Source organism: Ceratotherium simum, chromosome 18, assembly GCF_057802395.1.
Source record: "Ceratotherium simum simum isolate JZ-2026a chromosome 18, ASM5780239v1, whole genome shotgun sequence".
NCBI lineage: Eukaryota > Metazoa > Chordata > Mammalia > Perissodactyla > Rhinocerotidae > Ceratotherium > Ceratotherium simum.
The window spans coordinates 34917655-34939728 of NC_141917.1; the positions used below are offsets into that span (position 1 = coordinate 34917655).

Sequence of the window (22074 nt, forward strand, 5' to 3'; positions counted from 1 at the left end):
ACCTATGTGTTTGTCTATTTATCTTCCACATATGAGTGAAATCATATGGTATTTTTCTTTCTCCATCTGGCTTATTTTGGTTAGCATAATACCCTCAAGGTCAATCCATGTTGTTGCAAATGGCAAGCTTTCATTTTTTTTATGGCTGAGTAATATTCCATTGTATATCTATATCTATCTATCTATCTATCTATCTATCTATCTATCTGTCTGTCTGTCTGTCTGTCTGTCTGTCTATCTATCTATCTGTCTATCTATCTATCTATCTATCTATCTGTCTGTCTGTCTGTCTATCTATCTATCTATCTATCTATCTATCTATCTATCTATCTATCTACATACGTACCACATCTTCTTTATCCATTCACCCATCGATGATCACTTAGGTTGTTTCTAAATCTCGGCTATTATGAAGAATACTGCAGTGAACATAGATGCGCATCTATCTTTTCAAACTAGTGTTTTTGTGTTCTTTGGATAAATACCCAGAAGTGGAATAGCTGGATCATATGGTAGTTCTGTTTTTAATTTTTTGAGGACTCTCCATACTGTTTTCCATAGTGGCTATGCCAATTTACATTCCTACCAGCAGTGTAAGATGGTTTCCTTTCCTCCACACTCTCTCAAATACCCATATTTTAACTGGTTGTTTGTTTTTTTTGGTGTTGTTGAATTGTATGAGTTCTTTATATGTTTTGGATATTGACCCCTTATCAGATATATAATTGGCAACTATCTTCTCCCAATTGGTAGATTGTCTTTTCATTTTGTTGATGGTTTGTTTTTTATCCAATTTATTTAAACTAAAAGAAAAAAATAGTTTACCCATTTCTCCCCATTCTCCTGCCTCTGGCAACCACTAATCTATTCTCTGTATCTATGAGCTTTATTTTTTTTTCTAATACATATATATATTTTAGATTCCACATGTGGGAGTTAATACGGTATTTGTCTTTCTCTGTTTGACTTATTTCACTTAGGATAATGCCCTTGAGGTCCATCCAGGTTGTCACAAATGGCAAGATTTCATTTTTTATGGCTTACTAATATTCCAGTGTATATATATATACACCACATTTTTTTTCATTCATCTGTCAATGGACACTTAGGTTGTTTCCATATCTTGACTATTGTAAGTAGTGCTGCGATGAACATGGAGGTGAATATATCTTTTTGAGTTAGTGTTTTCATTTTGTTCTGATAAATACCCAGAAGTGGAATTGCTAGATCATATGGTAGTTCTACTTTTAATTTTTTGAGGAACATCCATACTGTTTTTCACAGTGGCTGCACCAATTTACATCCCCACCAATAGTGCACAAAGGTTTCCTTTTCTCCACATCCTTACCATCACTTGAAGTGATGGCCATTGTAAGAAGTATGAGGTGATATCTCATTATGGTTTTAATTTCATTTCCCTGATGATTCATGATGTAGAGCATTTTCTTTTGTACCTGTTAGCCATCTGTATGTCTTCTTTGGAAAAATATCTATTCAGATCTTCTGCCCATTTTTCAATCAGATTTTTTTTTTTGCTATTGAGTTATATGAGTTCTTTTTGTATTTTGGATATTAGCCCCTTATCATATACATAATTTGCAAATGTTTTCTCCCGTTCAATAGGTTACTGTTTCATTTTGTTGATGGTTTCCTTTGCTGTGCAGAAGCTATTTCATTTGATGTAGCCCCAGTTGTTTACTTTTGCTTTTGTTGCTTTTGCTTTTGATGTCAGATTCAAAAAATCATTGCCAAGACCAATGTCAAGGAGCTTACCACCTAAGTTGTCTTCTAGGAGCTTTATGGTTTTAGGTCTTACATTCAAGTCTTTAACCCATTTTGAGTTAATTTTTATGTATGGTGTAAGATAGTGGTCCAGTTTCACTCTTTTGCATGTGGCTGTCCAGTTTTCCCAGCACCATTTACTGAAAAGACTGTCCTGTCCCCATTGTGTATTCTTGGTTCCTTTGTTGTAAATTAATTGACTATATGTGTGTGGGTTTATTTCTGGGCTCTCTCTTCTGTTCCATTGATCTATATGTCTGTTTTTATGCTAATACCATACTGTTTTAATTACTAGAGCTTTGTAACGTGGTTTGAAAACAGAGAGCATGAGGCCTCCAGCTTTGTTCTTCTTTCTCAAGATTGCTTTGACTATTTGGAGTCTTTTATGGTTCCATACAAGTTTTAGGATTGTTTGTTCTATTTCTGTGAAAAATGCCATTGGAATTGTGATAGGGATTGCATAGAATCTGTATATTGCTATCAGTAGAATTGACATTTTAACAATATTAATTTGTCCAATCCGTGAGCACAGAATATCTTTCCATTTATTTATGTCTTCTTCAATTTCTTTCATCAATGTCTTATTGTTTTCAATACACAGGTCTTTCACTTCCTTGGTTAAATTTATTCCTGCGTATTTTACCTTTTTTGATGCAATTGTAAATAGGACTGTTTTCTTAATTTCTCTTTCTGATAGTTCATTATTAGTGTATAGAAATGCAACAGATTTTATGTGTATTGGTTTTTTATCTTGTAACTTTAATGAATTTGTTTATTAGTGCTAACACTTTTGTGGTGCAGTTTTTAGGGTTTTCTATATGTAATATCATGTCATCTACAAATAGTGACAGTTTTACTTTCTTTCCAATTTGGATCCCTTTTATTTCTTTTTTTTGCCTAATTGCTCTGGCTAGGACTTCCAATACTGTGTTGAATAAAAGTGGCAAGAGTGGGCATACTTGTCTTATTTCTGACCTTAGTGGAAAAGCTTTCAACTTTTCATCATTGACTATGTTGTTAACTGTGGGCTTGGCATATATGGCCTTTATTATGTTGAGGTTTGTTCCCTCTGCCTGCTTTGTTGAGAGTTTTTATCATAAATAGGTGTTTAATTTTGTCAAATGCTTTTCTGAACCTATTAAGATGCTCATATGATTTTTATCTTTCATTTTGTTAATGTGGTGTATCAAATAGATTGATTTGTGGATGTTGAACTATCCTTGCATCCCTGGAATAAATCCCACCTGATGGTGGTATATATTCCTTTTAATGTGTTGCTGAATTTGGTTTGATAATATTTTGTTGAGTATTTTTGCGTCTATGTTCATCAGGGATATTGGCCTGTAATTTCTTTTCTGATGGCATCCTTGTCTGGTTTTAGTTTCAGGGTAATGCTGGCCTTGTAAAATGAGTTTGGAAGAGTTCCTTCCTCTTCTGCTTTTTGGAAGAGTTTGAGAAGGATTGGTGTTAAGTCTTCTTTGACTGTTGGGTAGAATTCACCAGTGAAGCTGTCTGGTCCTGGGCTTTTTTTTCTTGGGAGGTTTTTGATTACTGATTCAATCTCCTTACTGGTAATCAATTTGTTCAGGTTTTCTATTTCATCATGATTCAGTCTTAGTAGGTTTTATGTTTCTAGGAATTTATCCATTTCTTCTAGATTGTCCAATTTGTTAGCTTATAATAGTTTGTAATAATCTCTTTTGATACTTTCTGTTTCTCAGTCATCAGTTGTAACATCTCTTTCATTTCTGATTTTTTTTATTTGAGTCGTCTCTTTTTTTTTCTTGGTGAGTCTACCTAAAGGTTTGTCAATTTTGTTTATCTTTTCAAAGAACCAGCTCTTAGTTTCATTAGTCTTTTCTGCTGTCTTTTTAGTCTCTATTTCATCTATTTCTGCTCTAATATTTATTTTCTTCCTTCTGCTAACTTTGGGCTTCATTTGTTCTTCTTTTTCTAGTTCCTTGAAGTGTAAAGTTAGGTTGTTTATTTGAGACTTTTGTTGTTTCGTGATGTAGGCATTTATAGCTATGAACTTACCTCTTAGAACTGCTTTTGCTGCATCCCATAAATTTTGGTATGTTACATTTCCATTTTCATTTGTCTTAATGTATTTTTTAATTTCTCTCTTGGTGTTTTTCTTTGACCCGTTGGTTGTTCAGGAGCATGTTTAATTCCACATATTTGTGAATTTTCTAGTTTTTTTCATGTAATTAATTTCTAGTTTCAGACTATTGTGGTCAGAAAAGATGCTTGATATGATTTAAATCCTCTTAAATTTATTAAGAGTTGTTTTGGGCCTAACATATGACTATCTTGGAAAATGTCCCATGTGTACTTGAGAAGAATGTGTATTCTGTTGCTTTTGGATGGAATGTTCTGTAAATATCTGTGAGGTCCATCAGGTCTAATGTGTCATTTAAGGTCAATGCTTCCTTATTGATTTTCTGTCTGGATGATCTATCCATTGATGTGAGTGGGATATTAAAGTCCCTTACTCTTACTGTATTACTGTCTATTTCTTCCTTTAGATCTGTTAACATTTGCTTTATATATTTAGATGCTAAATAAGATATATTAAAGTTAATTTTATCGATTTCTTTACTTTTTTAATGTGGTTGCTAGAAAATTTAAAATTACACATGTGGCTGGCATTTGTGGCTTGCATTATATTTCTGTGAGACAGCGCTGTTCAACATTTTCTATTAAAGCTATTAACAATGAATGGTCCAGATCCAAGCTATTACACCTCCTGTGATCTTGAAAAGTAAAGTGGTGTATTATAAACTTCCTGGAGATGAGATGTGACATTGATCTGCCCTGTGTTTGCCATCTATCTGGCAGCCAGTCAGTCTGGCCAAATAGACTCTTTCTATTTATATGTATAAACTTAAAGGAGGTGGGAGGGGTGCCCCCAGGTCGTGGAAAGAGCACACTTCATAGCTGTTAAGTAATGTACCCAAAAGTAGCCCAGGTGCTCTTGGAGGCTCGAAGGCATAGAGATGAATATTATACCCCTTGAGCAATACTGCTCTTAAAGAAACTGCTATGTCAGCATTTATGAATTATCACCATCTTTGACAGGCCCTAAGCACTGGGAATACTATAGTGTCTGCCCATGTTCATAATTCAAATCCAAACTTTACTTTCTTTTTCTTGCTATCTCTAGTTTTGTCTGCCTCCCTGGTATCGTACTTGTGTGTTTAGTCTGCCTCGTTTATCATTTAAGAAGCATGGGAAGGCAAAGGCAGGCCTCAGAGACATTAAGCACAGTTCCAATCCCTACTCAGAAATATTCTGTTTAAGCTTGGGGGATTCCCTTAACCTCTCTAAGCTCTTTTAAACTTTCATTTTCTCAATCTTAAAATGAGGCACTCCCTTGCCGAGTCTGTGTGAAAGATGAATGAAATAAGTCGCCCGGCACACTTATTCACTGGGCAGATTTTGGGGAGGGTATCTCCTCTGTGTTGGGCCCAATGCTGGTTGTTAGGAATATGGTAGTGAGTGAGACGCTGCCCCTAGTTTGCTCACAGCTAAAAAAGGAGAAGGACAAGGAGCCTGGCAACATCAGGACACAAGTGGTCCTCAGTGAATGGCAGCTATTCATTACATCGCATAACACGAGATTTGGCTTATCACCAAATCATGGAATGGTATGCATGTGAGGGAACTGAGGCCCCCAGTGGTTAAATGACTACCCAGGTCACCAAGTCAGGCAATGTTGGACTGGCACCAGGGCCTGGGATTGCTGGCTCCTTCCTAGTAATGCTTTCCCCAAGAGATCATATTGCCTCACTCTTGGTTTCCCAACTTGTTTACCTTAAAAGAACAACTTCATTATTTTGGACTTGATAAAAGAAAAGGAGAGTTTCTCCCAATCTTTGCTATATATGTTATCTGGGTATGCTAGTAACTCCTTTAAAAACCTGCGTTTCTGTTAACCCCCAAGAAGGCAGTGACATGCATTTCTTTAAGATATAAAAATAATTCAGTACACTATGAATTATTATACTAATCATTGTCAGATTATAATCTCATCAAGATAATGTTTTTGTTTGAAGACTTCATTCTATGAGATCTTCAACAGTTTATCTATTTCCTATTAAATTAGGTAAAACAAAGCCAATTTCTATCTGAGTGTTTGAAAGACACTCCATCTTCAACTTTGTTTAAAACATATTCTCCATGTTCTATATGATTTATCACAGTAATAAAAAATTAGATTTAAAAAAGAGCCACTTGTGGAAAGAGAGAAAGGAAGCAGAAATCCAGTAGGAAGTTTGCTTTTTCATATTCTGTTTTGGAAAAAATGACTTGGTAGGTGCAATAATGTAAAGTAAGATATAAAAAGAAACATATTGTTCGAATAAGCATGTTTGTGATTAACTTTCTCTTCCGTGTAAGAGCCACACCTGCATGATGAATCAGTGGATACATCAAGTAAATGAGGCTGGCTGAGTCTGACAGCCATCCACAGGGATAGTTGTTATGATGAAGTGTTGCAAAGTACCACTGGGGTCTACTGACCTCAGACAGAATGCCTCATGCACTGAGAAAGGTCCACTCCCAACAAAATACTGATGCATACCAAGATAGGAGCAGCACTAAGCATTTAGTACTGAAATGCCCCTTATTCTATCACTCCTCCAGAAAGGAAGAGGTAGAGACCCAGGCTCCTGTAACCCAGCTGCCTTCTCTGTGATCTCACAGGAAGAGGCCTAGCGTCAAGCCAAGCCTCTTATCGTTGAAATTCTTCTACTCAATTTTCAGCTCTAGAAATCCATGTGTCACAAATGGTCTGGACCCAGTAACAACAGCATAGAATTTTCTTACAGTAGATGAGATAGTGATTAGGGGTGATTATAATCAATGTCTAGATTATTTTCCACACAACTGACCCTCCATGTTGAAGGTGTGTAATTGCCTGTACACCTAAACAAAAATGGGCAGCCTTTCTGCCTTATCCTAGGAGATGCACACATTACATTATGATGATCCTTTCTGGTCCCTGGACCCTCATGTGATGTAAGTGCTTGACTGAAAGAGGGAATCTTACATATTGTGGCTGCCCAAGGGTACATTTGCTCATTGCTTCACCATCTCCTTAGGCTTCCATTTCTTGATATACAAATAATGGCCCCATTCCCAATCTCTCCATGGAAGCATAATAAAACACAGTCTATTTATTTCTAGTATCAGAAAGAGTCTAATAAATAGCTAACACTTATTGAATACATTCAGGGGGCATGCCAAATGCCTTGAATAAATCATCTCATTTAATCCTCTTCTGATTTTCCTGTGAAGAAGGGAATAATATTATCATTTCCATATTAGAGATGAAGAAACTCTATATCTGAGGTTTGGTAAAGCCAGGATTTGAACCTAGCTCTCTCTGATTCCAGAACACATGCTCTTAACACCTAAGCTCACCATCTCTATAAGTGAAAATCAAGGATAGCATCTGTGGTAGAGGCTGATGTTAATTTCTAAAGACCTGGGAAAGTATCTATAAATGATTATTAACTAAATGTTATCTGCTGACAGTGGAATAAATGGCATCAAATCAAGTATCCAGGGTTCACTCAGTAACAGTCTCTTACATCATATGTCCATGTCAGCAGATTGCTTAATCTTTGTACCTGTTACCTCACATGGAGCCTAGATAGCATCATTGCCTTCCCCAGCTGGTAGTGTGCTGGGTCCAGTCCCTACTGGCTTATAAATCCACGTTCGGTAGCTTCAGTGAATCCAGTGACTCAGGGAATCCACCTTCAGTGACTTGGTAGCTTAAAGTCAGCCTTGGGGAAGGTATTTCTACCACAGAAATTAGCAAATGCTACAAATCATGGCCCTTTTTAAAATTCCAGACAGACAGTTGTTAAATATTTATCAGTAGACCACTGTCTGTGACTCAAACAGAGATACAATGTGAGTAGTCACACTTCTAAAGGTAAACAAAGGCACACTGGGTACCCTTAAAAAACCTTCTACAAATATAATCACACCTAAGTCTTCAGTGAATCTTCTGTCCCTATTATTCTGCATTTGGGAGGATCTCTTAAAACATAATCATAATGATTTTATATGTCATTAGAAAGATAAAATTTTATTTTGCTATTGTTTTTGTTGTGAAAGCAAATATGCTCACTGTAACAGTTTAATGTTTCTGAATGCAAATATAAACATACAAACCATAAAATGTACATACCAATGTTGTCAAATAGAAATATAAAATATAATGCAAGCCACGTATGTGATTTAAAGTTTTCTAATCACATTTAAAAAAAATAAAAAGAAACAGGAGATAATAGTTTTTCATAATTTTTATTTAACCCAACAATCCAAAATATGATTTTCACATATAGTCAATGTAAACATTATTGAAATATTTTGCATCTTTTTTTGATACCAAGCCTTTAAAATCCATGTATATTTTACACTTACAGCACATCTCAATTTAGATGCTAAATTTTCATCAGAAATGCTTGATGTGTGTTTAGATTTCACAAAATGTATATCTGGAAAAGTAGATTCACCTACCCAACCTGTTCCAAATATAATAATTTAATTGACATATTTAATTAAAGTTAAAATTTAGATTCTTATTTAATTTCTCAGTCGCATTAGCCACATCTCAAGTGCTCAATAGCCATCAGCATAGGTACATACCCTATAGGCCTTATTTGTTTTAGAAAAATGGAGACCTACTGTATATGCTACTCCCAAAGGCCTTTTTTCCCTCTTACCTTACACATTTAAAATACTTTCCCATCCTGTATTCCCCACTGGATTCCTGAGAAGAGAGAAATCTCAGCGAAAGTAGTTATATCAATAATGTCTATGAACTTTGTCTTCCTCACTAATGGGAAGGATATAAATTGACCTAAGGCATTTTGGGGCTGAGCAACTTTCAAATGACCACCACCATAAAAAGTGGGTAGTAACTTGAACTACAAGTGCAAACTGGTCAGATAAATGCCTAATTAGACTGGGTCATTTCAATTGCCCTTTTGGATTAGCCTCTTCCTTTTCCAGTGCTGAGTTCTTGGGAAAGCCTCACCAAAAAATCAACGAGATTCAGTTTTGCAATATTTTATTAGTAATCAACACCAGCATCAGAAAGTACACATTTATTAGGTTGTCTACCTGCAATCTTGGTTTTGCAATATGAGCAGTTCTGCTTCTGTGGGGATTTTTTAATCAGCTCTTGATTTTTTGTTATCAGAGTAGCTAGATCAATAAAACAAAAATTGGAGGGAACTTATTATTTCTGATCGATTCAGCTGCCATTTTGATATTTTGCTTTAACAGGACTACAAGCTCCTAAATCTATCATTTTATCCTTCCCGTGTATTAATATGCTAACATCATACTTCTAGGGATATTTTTGACCACTTTCCTTTGAAATACTTAATACAAATCAGAAGGTGTAGTGGTTTTAGGTGGTGGTTTGTTTAGTCTCTGCCAAATTACAAACCAGATATGAGCACATTTTTCCCTATATGGCTTAACATACTTTTTAATATTACTTTTAATAAAGATGATATGGGGGTTCTTCACGAAACAGTCTAGTCTTCACATTAAATTCATCTGACACTATCATCTCTGTGTAGATATCTCTGAAATCCAGTAATGACTTCTCTCTCAATCTTTGGTCTCGTAACTTCAGCTTCTCACTAGACATTTGTAACATTTCCATGCATCTCATAATCACCTTAAACACCAAGTATCCAAGACAGTCATGTGACCTCCTCTCCTAAACAACTCAGATCCCAAATTCTTGATTTCTGTCAATAGCACCGTCTTTCATCCACACATATGCTATATACTCAGTCATTTGTGATCGACATGTCTTTATCATCTCTTGTATCCAGTCATCACCAAATATTGTCAGTATTTCTCAGTGATATTAAGTTAAGAAAGTATGAGGGGCAGATTTATCCTAAGAAAAATCCACTTTTTCACGTGATTTACCTATACCAAAACTTCTAGTGACTTTCCGATTAATGAGTTGAAAATGCTGTTTCAGTCTGGTCCTCCCTCACCAATCCAATTTTATTCCCCTTTATTCATAATTCCAAACCTTGCTCTCTATCTCACCAGCCTCCTTTGACTACTATCCTGAACTAATCAGAACCCAGATAGGACATTTGCACTGTCTGAGTTTTTACCCATTATACAAGTTCTCACACCCCATCTCACTTTTTCCTTACCTATCACAGTCTTATCTCTCATTTAGTTCTAATTTTAAGCCCCTCGATCCAGTGGCTGATTTTTCCCTACTCTGACCTTCCACTTTTTAGTTATGCTCCTCTTGCCAAGCTTCACATGCCTATCTTGCCTAATTCTCGAAGTCAAGAACCATGATTGCTTTTGTGTTCTCCATTGTGCCTTGCACAGTGCTAGCAGGCACTAGTAGTTCAACAAATCTTTGCTAATTTTAAATTAAAGAGAATTGAATCAATTGCTTTCTTTGCCTGGAGTTGGTTATAACATGTTGGAAAAAACGTTATGTTTAATCTCCATCTCTTCTCATGTGTTTATGGACTGTTTTATAGCCAAGGAATAAAAGTCAGTATATCATAGGCCTAACTGTAATTCAGAGGCCTCCTCTGCTGGACAGTCTACAGAATTAAAACTCACGCCAGCTGGATCACACTGCTTTTCAACTGACTCTCCCTTGGGGTGGGGGGAAGCAGTCAAAATGCCTCAGGCTTTGAGAGTGGAAATTATGTAAGTTCTATTAAGCAAGAATAGAAGCTTGTCCCCCCCACCCCCCAATGCAAATCTTGCCATGAGGCAATAGCCAAAGAATGCATAAATATCATTAGAAATTTAGAAAGGGATTTTCCCTAGAAAAATGCCACAAACTTTAAAAAGCCCATAGGCTAAGGTACAATTAGGTCAATTCCTCTGGACAATGCCTGCCTCTACTTAGATTATTATATTGGGGAAGGGGAATAATGGGACTTTCTCCTGCTCACATCTGGTGCATCATTGATAGATTACATTAAAGTTCCAGACTTCGTGTGTTGATACTCTGTCCTCTCCTAGCATTTTGTCTCAGCTAGAACCTAATAAACAAGGATCCTCTTCTCTAGAAGCTGCCACATGGAGGTCTGCAAAGAGGAAGGGAGCAGCTTACAATCAAATTGGCCTGGGCCATATGGTGGCTCCAGAGCTAGTTCACTAGGGGAGTGCAATGGGGCCTACTTTCAGAGTCATCCCCACTGAGCCAGCAGCAGTGGAAAGGGAATATTAGTCTCTGATGAAACAGTTAGCTCTTACTGAATCCAGCCACATTTCTTTATCCTCTTCTCTGCTCCCACCCCTAGTCAGAGTTAGAATTGGGTCCCTATGCAATGCCGTAAGTGGCAGTGAACTGTTCTCATCTCCTATTTGGGCGAATGGCAGCTTTAAATACCTCTTTTTCTTCTGTAGGAGTGTGCAAACAGATTTCTGGTTAATTTTGCTTTGGGGATTCTGATTTATTTGTTTGTTTGTTTTGTTTTGTGAGATAGAACGTGCTCTATGGAGATATGTTTGGCTTATAAAAGAATTGTTGCCATAATCAGTTCCTTATTTGGGAGCAGTGAAGTTCATTAGCAGGCAGCAGTTTTCAAAAGTTTGGGGATGGGAGGGAGTCAACTACTATTCATCTGACGCAAAATCCACTTGTTTCTGGCATCTGCCAAGTCTATTTGAGATTTTTGAAGAGGTGACTTCCAAACCAGAGAAAGCACCCTTCTGAGAAAAGCAAACCTGTTCATATCTTATTCAGTTGGGAAGTGAAAAATGCTGCCTGGGAATTGGGATTCTCTGTTACAATCTGATATCAAGAGAGCATGTGCCAGAGAAGGCTTCTTTACCTGGCACTAAGTGTGTTGGGAATGGCTAGTAAAACCAACACTGCATACAGAGTCCAGTTCCTCAATGCATTCCTACTTAAAAAACTACTTTAAAAATAAAATTTAAGAGGAAATCTCCAGTTACCAACAGGATATTTTATGTATTTCTGCTGGAGGCTTCAAACTATGATGACATAGCCTGTTCACCTAGGAGTAAAGGAGCAAGGGAGAGATGCTCAGTGCTTCATATTTGCAAAAGTAGATGAGGATGATGCCGAGGCCATTAGCCCAGGGCCTTCCAGGTTAGGAATTTAAAACATAGATGTTATAATAACTGCAACTCACATTGGTAGGAAATCTCACAGTTGGCAAACTGTGTCATCTGCACTATCACATTGATCCTATCAATGACTCCACGAGATAGTGTGTGAGGGGGTTTCTTATGCGTGTCGGCATACACATGGGTGTGCAGACACAGGAGGATATTCAGTTTATATAGAGATGTGTTTTTTTAGAAATTTTTAAGAATATAAAATCAATGAGACAAGAAAATGGGTCATCCTCTGTCTAGAAATGAAAGTGTAGAACATCAGACACTTTATACTTGTTCAGAATTATGCAGCCATTACCGGGGACCATATCATTCTGTTACCCGTGAAAACAAACATTCTTGTTTGTCGTTTCAGCTGGATTAGGGGTAGCATAAGGGCTATTTCATTATTGTCAAGAATGTATAATAATAAAAACGAGGTCAGTTGAGGCACTGGTGGAGCTCCTAGCGTGATGAGCAGGTATGCCTGAGTGACTTATAAGTAGTGTCATTTTATGGAATATTGCAGCTAAGCTTTCAAGTAGTTGGCATTGGTTGTCAGATGCAGCATCAGCTCTCCCAAGGGCAATCTGCTGAGTTCATTTTAAACCAGCCCAAACTTGTCTCTTCAGAGGTCTTGGAAGTGGACACCTGGTGTATTTATTCCAAAGAAGCTATTTCCTCCAGGTAAAGGTGTGTGCTGGCCGAGGCATGTTGACCTGCTCCCCCATTCATCAAACTGAAGGGTTCAAGGTGTGGCCACACTGGGATTCCAAATGGCTAGCAAGGCCACAAATTGACCCTTGTTTGAGTCTGAAGTGTTCACATTCCTGGGCCTTTCAGAGACCACCTTCCTCCTAAAACTAAAAACCCACAAGGACACTAGGAAGCAGAGGTGTTTTCTTATCTTTTGCTTCTCACTTTCTCCTTTCTGCTGCCTTCTAGTTAAACCTCCTTAGGGTGGCTCATTAGCACAGTATTTTGAATGTTAATTGAGCTCTTTTGTTCACTGGGAAACACACTGGAGAAGTTTTACTATTGTAGTGGGTTGTTTTATTTTTCCTTTTATGGCCTGTCCAGCTCCAGGCCCCAAGCTTGGTGATACTGATGACAAGTTTTTCTATTTCCAGATCAAATTAAAGTGCACCACACCGGCCCTGTTATTGAAGCAGTGCATGGGGGTCATTTGTTGTGAGGTGGTTCTATGGCTGTCAGCCAGAATGTGAAAATCTTTAGTGTTCATGTTATTTCCTGAGGCGAGCACCCACGGAAAGTAGAATTTATTACAACCTGCTGTTTGCTCTCATGAAAAGTATGACAATATGAGACTCTGGGGCAATAAAAGATTTATTAGAATTCCTTCTAGAACTGACATGCATGTCGGCTCATTTGTGATTTAGCCGGTCTTTAAACAGTATTTAATGATAATGGTCTACTTTTAATTGGCTTTATCGTATTCTTTTTTGTGATTGCAGGTCCTACAGGTATGGATCTCTGGCAGCTGCTGTTGACCCTGGCAGTGGCAGGCTCCAGTGATGCTTTTTCTGGGAGTGAAGGTGAGTTCTGCTTTCCTATTCCCACCCCCAGTGTTTTGAAATACCACTGAACTTTATTTGTTAAATCTAAGTTCCTTGGATGATTTAATTAAAAGATGTACGTTTTAAGTAGCAACAAATAGGAAACTTGTCGTAGCTTTAAAATCATAAACTAGGAGGACTTTTCCATGGATGTTTTAGGAGGAATACAATAGCCAGCTTTGGCATCTGGTGTTGTCACATCAAAAATAAAGGCTACAAATCATGCTAAGGGCATTTATATGGAAGATAAGCCAGGTCTCTTGGTCCTCAGGCTTGGAGAGAGATATTGAAATTGCACTGAAGGGTTATTAACCTGCTGATCACTGAGCTCATCTGTGACTAAGGATGTCATAGCCTATTTCCAGAGCTCAAAATTAAGCCCTCTTAATCATATTGTCTGAGAGCAGGAATTGGAGTTTCAAATAAATTTCACCTCTCACTCTCTGGGAGGTTACCATTTGGCTAAGTTTGAAGGAAGAGACACCTGAAACAGATAAATAATGTATTCAGAAGTCATGCGCTTCCTTGGCCATCTCTATAATTCTCCTTCCTTTTTTGTACCCTCTTCCTAGTGAAGTCCCAGTATACTCCAACTCATGTCCCCTAGCAGAAATAACTAGAATAAGAAAGAGCAATGAAAGAGGATGAAAAGAAGGATTTTTCTGTGCAGAAAGAAAATTGAGCTCATAAAAGGGTTGGGAGACTTTTTAAAAGACTATCTTGCATATTTGGTTTTTTTCCTTGCTTGGGCTCCAACAGAGGAAAGAAACAGTCGATTTCTCCTATGCTATGACACCACATTCAGTTGTTGCTTTAAGAGTAGCTGACTCCTCTACTCAGCGGGCACTCATGTTGGAAAACACAGTTCAACAGCAGAGGTAGTGCCTTAAGATGTCCTCCCTGACCTTTGAGCCAAAAATAAATCCATAGTAGTTAGCTGCTGAGGGCGACCAGAGTAACTAAGAAAACAAGAAGGGTAAAATATGTTATTTTATCTCTTAGAACAATTTAAAAATATTTATAGAAAAGAAGTCATGATTGTTTGAAATATTTTTGGGTCTCTCTGGTGTTATAATGTCAACATTATGCAAGTCAAACATGGAGAGAATTGCAGGCTCCTTTTCAGCAGCTTTTCCCATGGCTGGTTTTAGACCCTGGTTATGAGCCAAAGAATTACAGCTGAGATCCTCTGCTATTCCAAAGTCATGGTGGTTTAATCTCTACTTTCTTCATTAAGGTGACTTTCCCTCCACTGGGCGAGGCTCGAGGAATTTAAAAAACCTGTAAAATGACAAGTATGGCAAAGGAAATCATTAAAGAAAATTAAAAATGTATCTCCAGCTGAAAGACTAGAGCTCAGGTTACATTTTAGACCTAGAGAGTCTGCAGAGAACGTCTATTTCAACTGCTTTGACATTTTAGTAAACCTTTAACTTCGTAAGGAAAGTGGAGAAAACAACACCATTAGCTGGTTTTGTGTCTGCTTTCTGAGAGTTTGTTTGCTTTGTTTGTTTGTTCGAGGGGAGCAGAACATAAGGAAATGCAATGGTTTATAGTAAACGCATATCACATAGCCTACCAGTACTTACAAATAGTAAGTAATTTAGCAAAGAAAAAAATTTCTTCCTCCTCCTTTTTTTTTTTTCCTTAGTGGGCTAACCAGAATTCCTTTGGAATATGTGCCTACTCCAGAATTCTACCTTAAAATGGCCTGAGGATTATTAAGGATGGGGTATGATGTTTACATGAGAAGGTATAGATAAACATGTTGGAACATGAGCGCGCGCGCGCGCGCGCGTGTGTGTGTGTTTGCATTTGCCAGTTCTGGCCATTTAGCTGATGGGTTCAGCCAAAATGATCACATGACGTGATCTGGGTTGAATCTCAGATGACATTCATGGGCTGTGTGTTTTTTCTTCTGCCAGGTCCAGATTTTAACCAAATCATTTTATTTTTATTTTCTCTCCCATTGTATAAGGCAACTAAAAATATAGATGAAGATTAAGGAAAAAAAAAAAGGCACTACTGTAGTTTCACCAGCCATTCACTTGAATTCCGTTTGGTGAGTGAAAGATGGGGCACTGCTGAGTAAGGGATCTGGGAAGGGTCACCTGGAGAAAAGTTGCTGGTAGCCGATGACAGATCTGTATGACTGGGGAAGGTTGGCACTTGAGGCCTTGAGCAGGGTTTTTCTTGCTGGGCAGGTGAGCAATTAGAAATATACTGGCCCTGAGAGGATTTTTTATTAAGTCTAATTGCCCTATGGGAAATTTAATGAGAACTAAACATCGAACAGTGCCACCATTGTATTAGCTAAAGTGTTGAAATAGATGCTCTCATCCTTAATAGCAGTCTCTACATCTGCTCCTCAAGGCAGGTTACATAGTCTCAGGGAGAATTTCTTATTCCAGAATCAGCGATGACCAACAATGCCTCATTTTCCAAGGGCTTCACAGGGTTGAACTGTCAACTGATTGCATCAAAACTGCTGTCCCTGGGATGGTGATTTTAATGAGAAATGTGCATAAAGATTTGATGGATATAAATATTCTTCCATTCTTCCAAGGAGTGCCTGTTATAAATTAGATCATAAATTTATACTATTTCAGTCAGTCCACAACTGAGCATCCTCTCTGACCTCAGCAACCTAAGGTGAAAGTAGGCAAGCCCCTGCCCTGAAGAAGTTCAGTCTACTTGCGATGTGAGGAACTTGTGGAAATTAATGAGAGACTGTATAGCTTTAGGGTCTGGATTGTGTGGTGGATACAAATGGTCAAGATGCTCTGCAAAAGAATAAATTGAAGTGGACTGGAATAGTTAATTCAACAAATTCAACGAACAGATATTTATTGAGAGCTTTCTATTTTCAAAGATTGAACATGGGCTATGAGGAATACAATGATTCTTCCTTCAAGGAATTTATCATGACTTAAGAGATCAGAAATATACACAAAGAATTATAGTACAAGGCAATGTCTATTACCTATTGAAACAGTGGCCTGAACTATAATCTTTAAGAGGAGTGAAGAGAGGAGGGTCACCTCTGGCTGTAGTGAATTAGAGAGAGCTTCACGAAGGAGGTTGGTGTTATTTCAGCAGGAACTCGAATACTGGGTTAAGACTTTGAAAGCTGAGAAGAGCATGAGGTGACTACAGGAATAGCTGGTGTGGTAAAGGAACAACATAAACAAAAGTGCACAGGTGTAGATGTAAGGTGTACGTGGAGAAGAGTTCGTGCAGGTACTGGGATTATACCACTTGCTAGGTAATGTGTGGTTCTATTTCACACATTTAGCACTCCACAGGTATTTTTTGAGCACTTAGTTGGTGGAAGACATAGGATTTGGCCAGAGTATGTGGTACATGTGCACTATATTTTTAATTATTCTCTTTGAAAGTAGACTTAGATCAGAAGATTTGAGTTAAATTCTAGAAGGCCTCGAGATGGCAAAGCTTCATGGAAAAGGCAAGTCTTGCTGGGCCTTGAAGAATGGATAGTATGTGGAGAGGAAGAAAAGAGGGAGGGAGTGTGCCATATTCAGCAAGTCATAGTTCTTCTCAAAATTGTAGATCAGACAAAAGTGCTAATGATGGAAAGTTATTTGTGTATGTGTGTGTATGTAAGTGCATATGTAATATTTAAATATCATATACAATATTTATGCATAATGTATATGTATATGTGTGTGTATATACATACATATGTGTGTGTGTATATATGTGTGTATATATATGCTATATACACACAGATGTGTGTGTGTATATATATGCTGTACACACACATATATATATGGTGTGGCTTGAAGACAAAGCACATAATTAGTATCTTATCACTCTAAAGATTAAAAGGTGTATCATTCTATACCAGTCAAGGTAAGAAACTTACATTAGGAGTGAGAGGCCATGTCCTAAAGGAACCAGGATCCCCAAAATAGCATTCTCTGTATATCTTTAAACATTTTTCATAAACCTATACAAACTGACACAGCACTTACGTGAAAGAAAAGACATCTCTGTTTTCATTGATAATAGATAGGAAATAATGGCACAGTGGAAGCAACACTTTGTTTTTTAAATAAACCCTACCCCCTTACAACTGAAGCTCCGCAAAGCCCTGAGAGGTTGCCAAGACAGGTAGGATATATTTCAAGCAAGTGTTAGAGTTATGGTTGTGGTTGGTAAGCAGTAAAGGGTGTACCTGTTAACTGTTTTTGAGAAGGAGCAATTCCAGGCTTTCCATTCACACTGGAAGTGAGGGAAAGAGCATAGAGCTTTAGATTGCTGCTGTCGTTACTGTCACCGAGAGGCAAGAAGAAATCTTACAGTCTGTTGTAGTGCCATGGCCTGAGTCCGTGTACGTCAGCAGCCCTGTGTCACCTGGTCCTCTTGGTATCACAAACAGCTTTGACACTTGAGTGCAGCAGGTTATAGCAGGCCAGGTTAAGGAGCTCTTGGTCTTGTCTCTCTAGATTGTGCCAAATGGAAGATATGAGCACAGACCTTTGCAGTTAATGATGCAAAGCAGTCTTTCAGCAAGTTTTTATAGAGCACTTTTATGGATTCAAGAGTTTAAATTTATGTTCCTGCCTTTAAAGAACTCACGGTCTGTAAAAGAGAAGACAGACAAGTAAACCTCATTTAATCATGGTCCCCTTAGGTTATTAAAAAGTTTTAAGCAGAGTAATAGTATTGTTAACTTTTAATTTTGGAAATAATACTGGTAATAGAATAAAAGTGAAATTGAGAGAGATGAATGTAGAAGAAGATGATTGTAATAGGCCAGGAGAGAGATGATGTGTGACAGTTGTAGTAAAAAAAAAAAATAGATGGATTACAGACAGATACTGAAGAGATGGAATCACCAGTATTTGGAGTTCTGTTACATGTGGGTTTTTGACTTCAGGAACGGTCAGAGCTTTCTTACTCCATCCTTTTTTTTTTTTTTTTTGCTGAGGAAGATTAGCCCTGAGCTAACATCTATTGCCAATCTTCCTTGTTTTATTCTTGAGGAAGAATATCCCTGAGCTAACATCTGTGCCAGTCTTCCTCTACTTTATATGTGGGTTGCGACCACAACGTGGCTGATGAGTGCTGTAGGTCTGCGCCCTGATCCAAACCCGCGAACCCAGGCCACCAAAGCAGAATGCGCCAAACTTAACCGCTATGCCACGGGGCTGGCCCCCTCCATCCATTTTTAAGTTACTACATATTTAGTTAACGTTATCAACATCAGCAATGACTCACTTTTAATACAGTGAGGTCCTGGAACACAGCTAAGCCTATTAGCAGTGAAGTGGTGCTTGCACAGAACAGCTCTGTGGGGGAGGAATCCTTCTGAGACTGATGACAGCAGAGTATCTAAGCTACCTTTCTTTTGTACCATTTTCCAGAACTGCTTCCCATGCCTAGCCTGGGTCCCACAGCCGTATGCTCACCTCTGCAGTGTGGCTGTGGTATGACTTAGGCTACTGTGCACTGAGAGTCCACAATGGGGACAGAGGCCTGAGCTCCACCCCCATGTAGTCTCTTGACATTCATGACTATATCCTGAGACCTTGACATACCCCCAGATATTTTATCATCACTAGAGTACGTGCTTACCTCATGGAACGCAATAAAATATATGCAGGATGAGTTGGGTGCCGAAAAGCTATGTGCTGGGCAGAATCTGGGAGGTCGGTGAGGCTTACACGGTAGCTAAGTGACTCACCCCTACAAAGCAGCTGGCAGTGTGAGTGATTAGGTTTGTGCCTCAGCTAATTAGTAATAAAAGACTGGGATCACCCAAGAGCAGTCCAAACCTTGAATGTTCAGTTCACACATGCCAATGATTGACTATACTTCTAGTCTTCCACCTTAGATCCCAACTATTTCAGGACTAGAGCCAGTCCTGGTATGCAAAATGTTGCCACACCACTTTTGTTCAGTAGCCTAAACAGGGGTTCCTGTTACGGGGTAGACAGGAACGAAGTTGACATTTGATGTCTGGTGTTGGCCAGAGCGCCTGTTTATGGACACACCTGGTTTTCTGCCTCAGGCTGGAGGCTAACCCAGGTTCAACTGTGCAGAATTCCACACCAGCTTGGACCAGTCCAGACAGCCTCTGCCTGAGGTCAGCCTCCAGAACAACGGGCCCAGGGTCCCTCAATCACCCCCAGCACATTACCCCTAGGAAAATTCTCTTGGGAAGAGCCTGTGGTTGGTGGTTTTCTCCTCACTGTGAATTTAAGTCACTGGGTTATTTTCCCAAGCTGGTTCAATTTAAACCTTAACTTTAAACTCTATATGATAAAGAATTTCAGGCATTTCAGAGCCATCAACAAAAGCATCTTTCGAGACCTAGCCCCTGCTCCTTGTAACTGCCTGCTTATCCATAGTGCTGTGTGCCTAACTTGTCATCAGGCAGAGTCACCAGCAGCCACAACCCCAAAGACCACCCTCACCTTTCACAAGCAGCAGGCACCGCCCTCCCAGCAACACTCACATGGGCCTTTAAGTAATGCTGTCAACGGTGACATCCTCAAACCCAGAGCAAAGCTTCCCCATGATCTGCAGTTAGCAGTATAAAGGCAGTGATGATGTATCACATAAACACACTTTGAAATCGGATGCAACTGATCATACAAAGAGAGGACTCTGTGGTGCCCTGTCTGGTGGTTACTGCACAGAGCAGACCGGGAGGCCCAGGGGCTTGGAGCTCTTCTTCAGCCTCAGCTACAAATCAGAGTTCTTTTCGGTCTGTATTTCCCAAATCTGTTCAAAATGAATCCTCATTATTTCATAAGGTATATCTATCAGGAATCTCTGTTTCTGGTTATATAATAACTCACTGGCCTTAAGCCTTAACCTTAACTAATTATAGCGTCTGCGTTACATTTCCACAGCAGGCTTCTGGGTATTAGAGCATGGTGGATCATGTCCCAGCCATGGAGGAAGTGTTTCAGGATGTTATTATGGAAGCTGTCACCGAGAGGCAGGACACAGGAGAGGCAGGACACAGGGGACAGGCAGAGGGGAGTGGCATCAGGAGGTGGGAGAGGTGACATTTGTTGTGTGTCCCTCTCCTAAATGAAGTTGTTAATGACATCTGTGTTTCAAGTTGTGTGGCAAGTCTGGATTGAACTTGAAATATATGCAATTTAATTGTTTTCAAATGATTGACAAAATGTTGCATACTCTGTGTAATAGAGTGTTATCAGTTTAAAACTCACTAGATCTTAAAATTTTGTGTCCCCATCCTCTAGCGTTCTGACACACAGAGGAGATCTTCATTTATTTGTTGAGGGAATGAATGAATCAGCATCTAAATCCTGACCTGTGACTTCCCCAGGCATATGCCACAATTGTCACTAATGCTCTGTTCTCTCCAGTCCTAACCAGGGTTGCAGCTGACTAGGACGCTCTTCCAAGTGGAAGGGGTCTAGAAATAGCTGTGCAACTATAGAAGCCAGGGCCAGTGGTCTCCAAGAAGCCCCAAGCATCCCTGTGCCCTACCCTAGGCCCTGATTTGTGGGCTTTCCCTGTGGATGGAATGATCTTATTTTCCTGCTATATATTTCAGATGCCACCAGGGCCAGAACTTTGCCCTACACACCAATGCCTCAGAGCCTGATGCCCTTCCTAAGTCTTGCCAACCTCTTTCCAGGTGACTGAATTCTATAACCCCATGTACCAGCCACTGGCCAACATCTTGCACTGAAAGAACCATCGCCCAGCACTGACCGCCTGACACCACCTTTATCTGTGCCCCACCTACCTGATTAAATCGCCTCAAATATTGACAGACAGAGAGGTATAATGAGGCCTGCAGATCCCAAATCCAAGTTTTCTCTGCCCCTTTGGACACTGAACTTTAGATTATGAAAGACCCTGATTAGGGATCATCTGGAAAGCTGGATCAATTTTCCCAGCCCTATTCCTTAAATATCAGGTCTTTCCAATTTTCCAATGAGAGCCCTTCTTGAAGTAAGAAACTCTCAAAATTAAAAGTCAAGGTTGTAGTGATAAAATCCTTAATTTCTTGATCTCTGAATATGGAAAAAAAAAAACTAGTATTTTGTATATCCTCTAATCTTTTAATAAAACCTTGCAAATCTGTGGAAGGAGAAATAATAATGTTTAGTATATTTGACTTCTGCACAGCCATGTGCTATGTGTAAGTATTAATAGATTCACATTAGTGGAGATTGAATTGGTGATGTTTACCCTGCTATATTTTGGTGAGCCTTGGTTTCCCCAAAAATGAGAGGTCATTTTTTAGGAAAAGACCGTTTTGTGGCTGCCTAACATTTAGGACATATCCTCCCTTCTCCTCTTCCCAGCCATTGACCCAGCTGCTTCCTTGCTTAGAGCAAGGGGCACTATACTTAACAACAGCTAATGATGACAGGATGTTTTGTGAGGAAGGCAGAGGAAAGTCAGTCAAAGAGCCCTGTCCCATGTCAGGGCCCAGTGTGGCCAGATCAGCTTGCAAGACGTAGAGTACAGCGAAGTACCCAAGGTGCCACGCTCGGACAGCACTGGCTAGCTTTACAAGCTGGCATATGACTGTGCCTGACTT

At 38.9% G+C, this 22074-nt stretch overlaps 1 protein-coding gene across 1 annotated transcript in view; it reads left to right on the forward strand.

The window, feature by feature from the left end:
* Window positions 1–22074, forward strand: part of GHR (growth hormone receptor) — a 256156-nt gene that overhangs the window by 103401 nt on the left and 130681 nt on the right. Inside the window, exon 2 of the mRNA XM_014781605.2 lies at window positions 13413–13493. Coding sequence (XP_014637091.1) covers window positions 13413–13493 — 81 coding nt within the window. The remainder of the gene's footprint in view (window positions 1–13412; window positions 13494–22074) is intronic.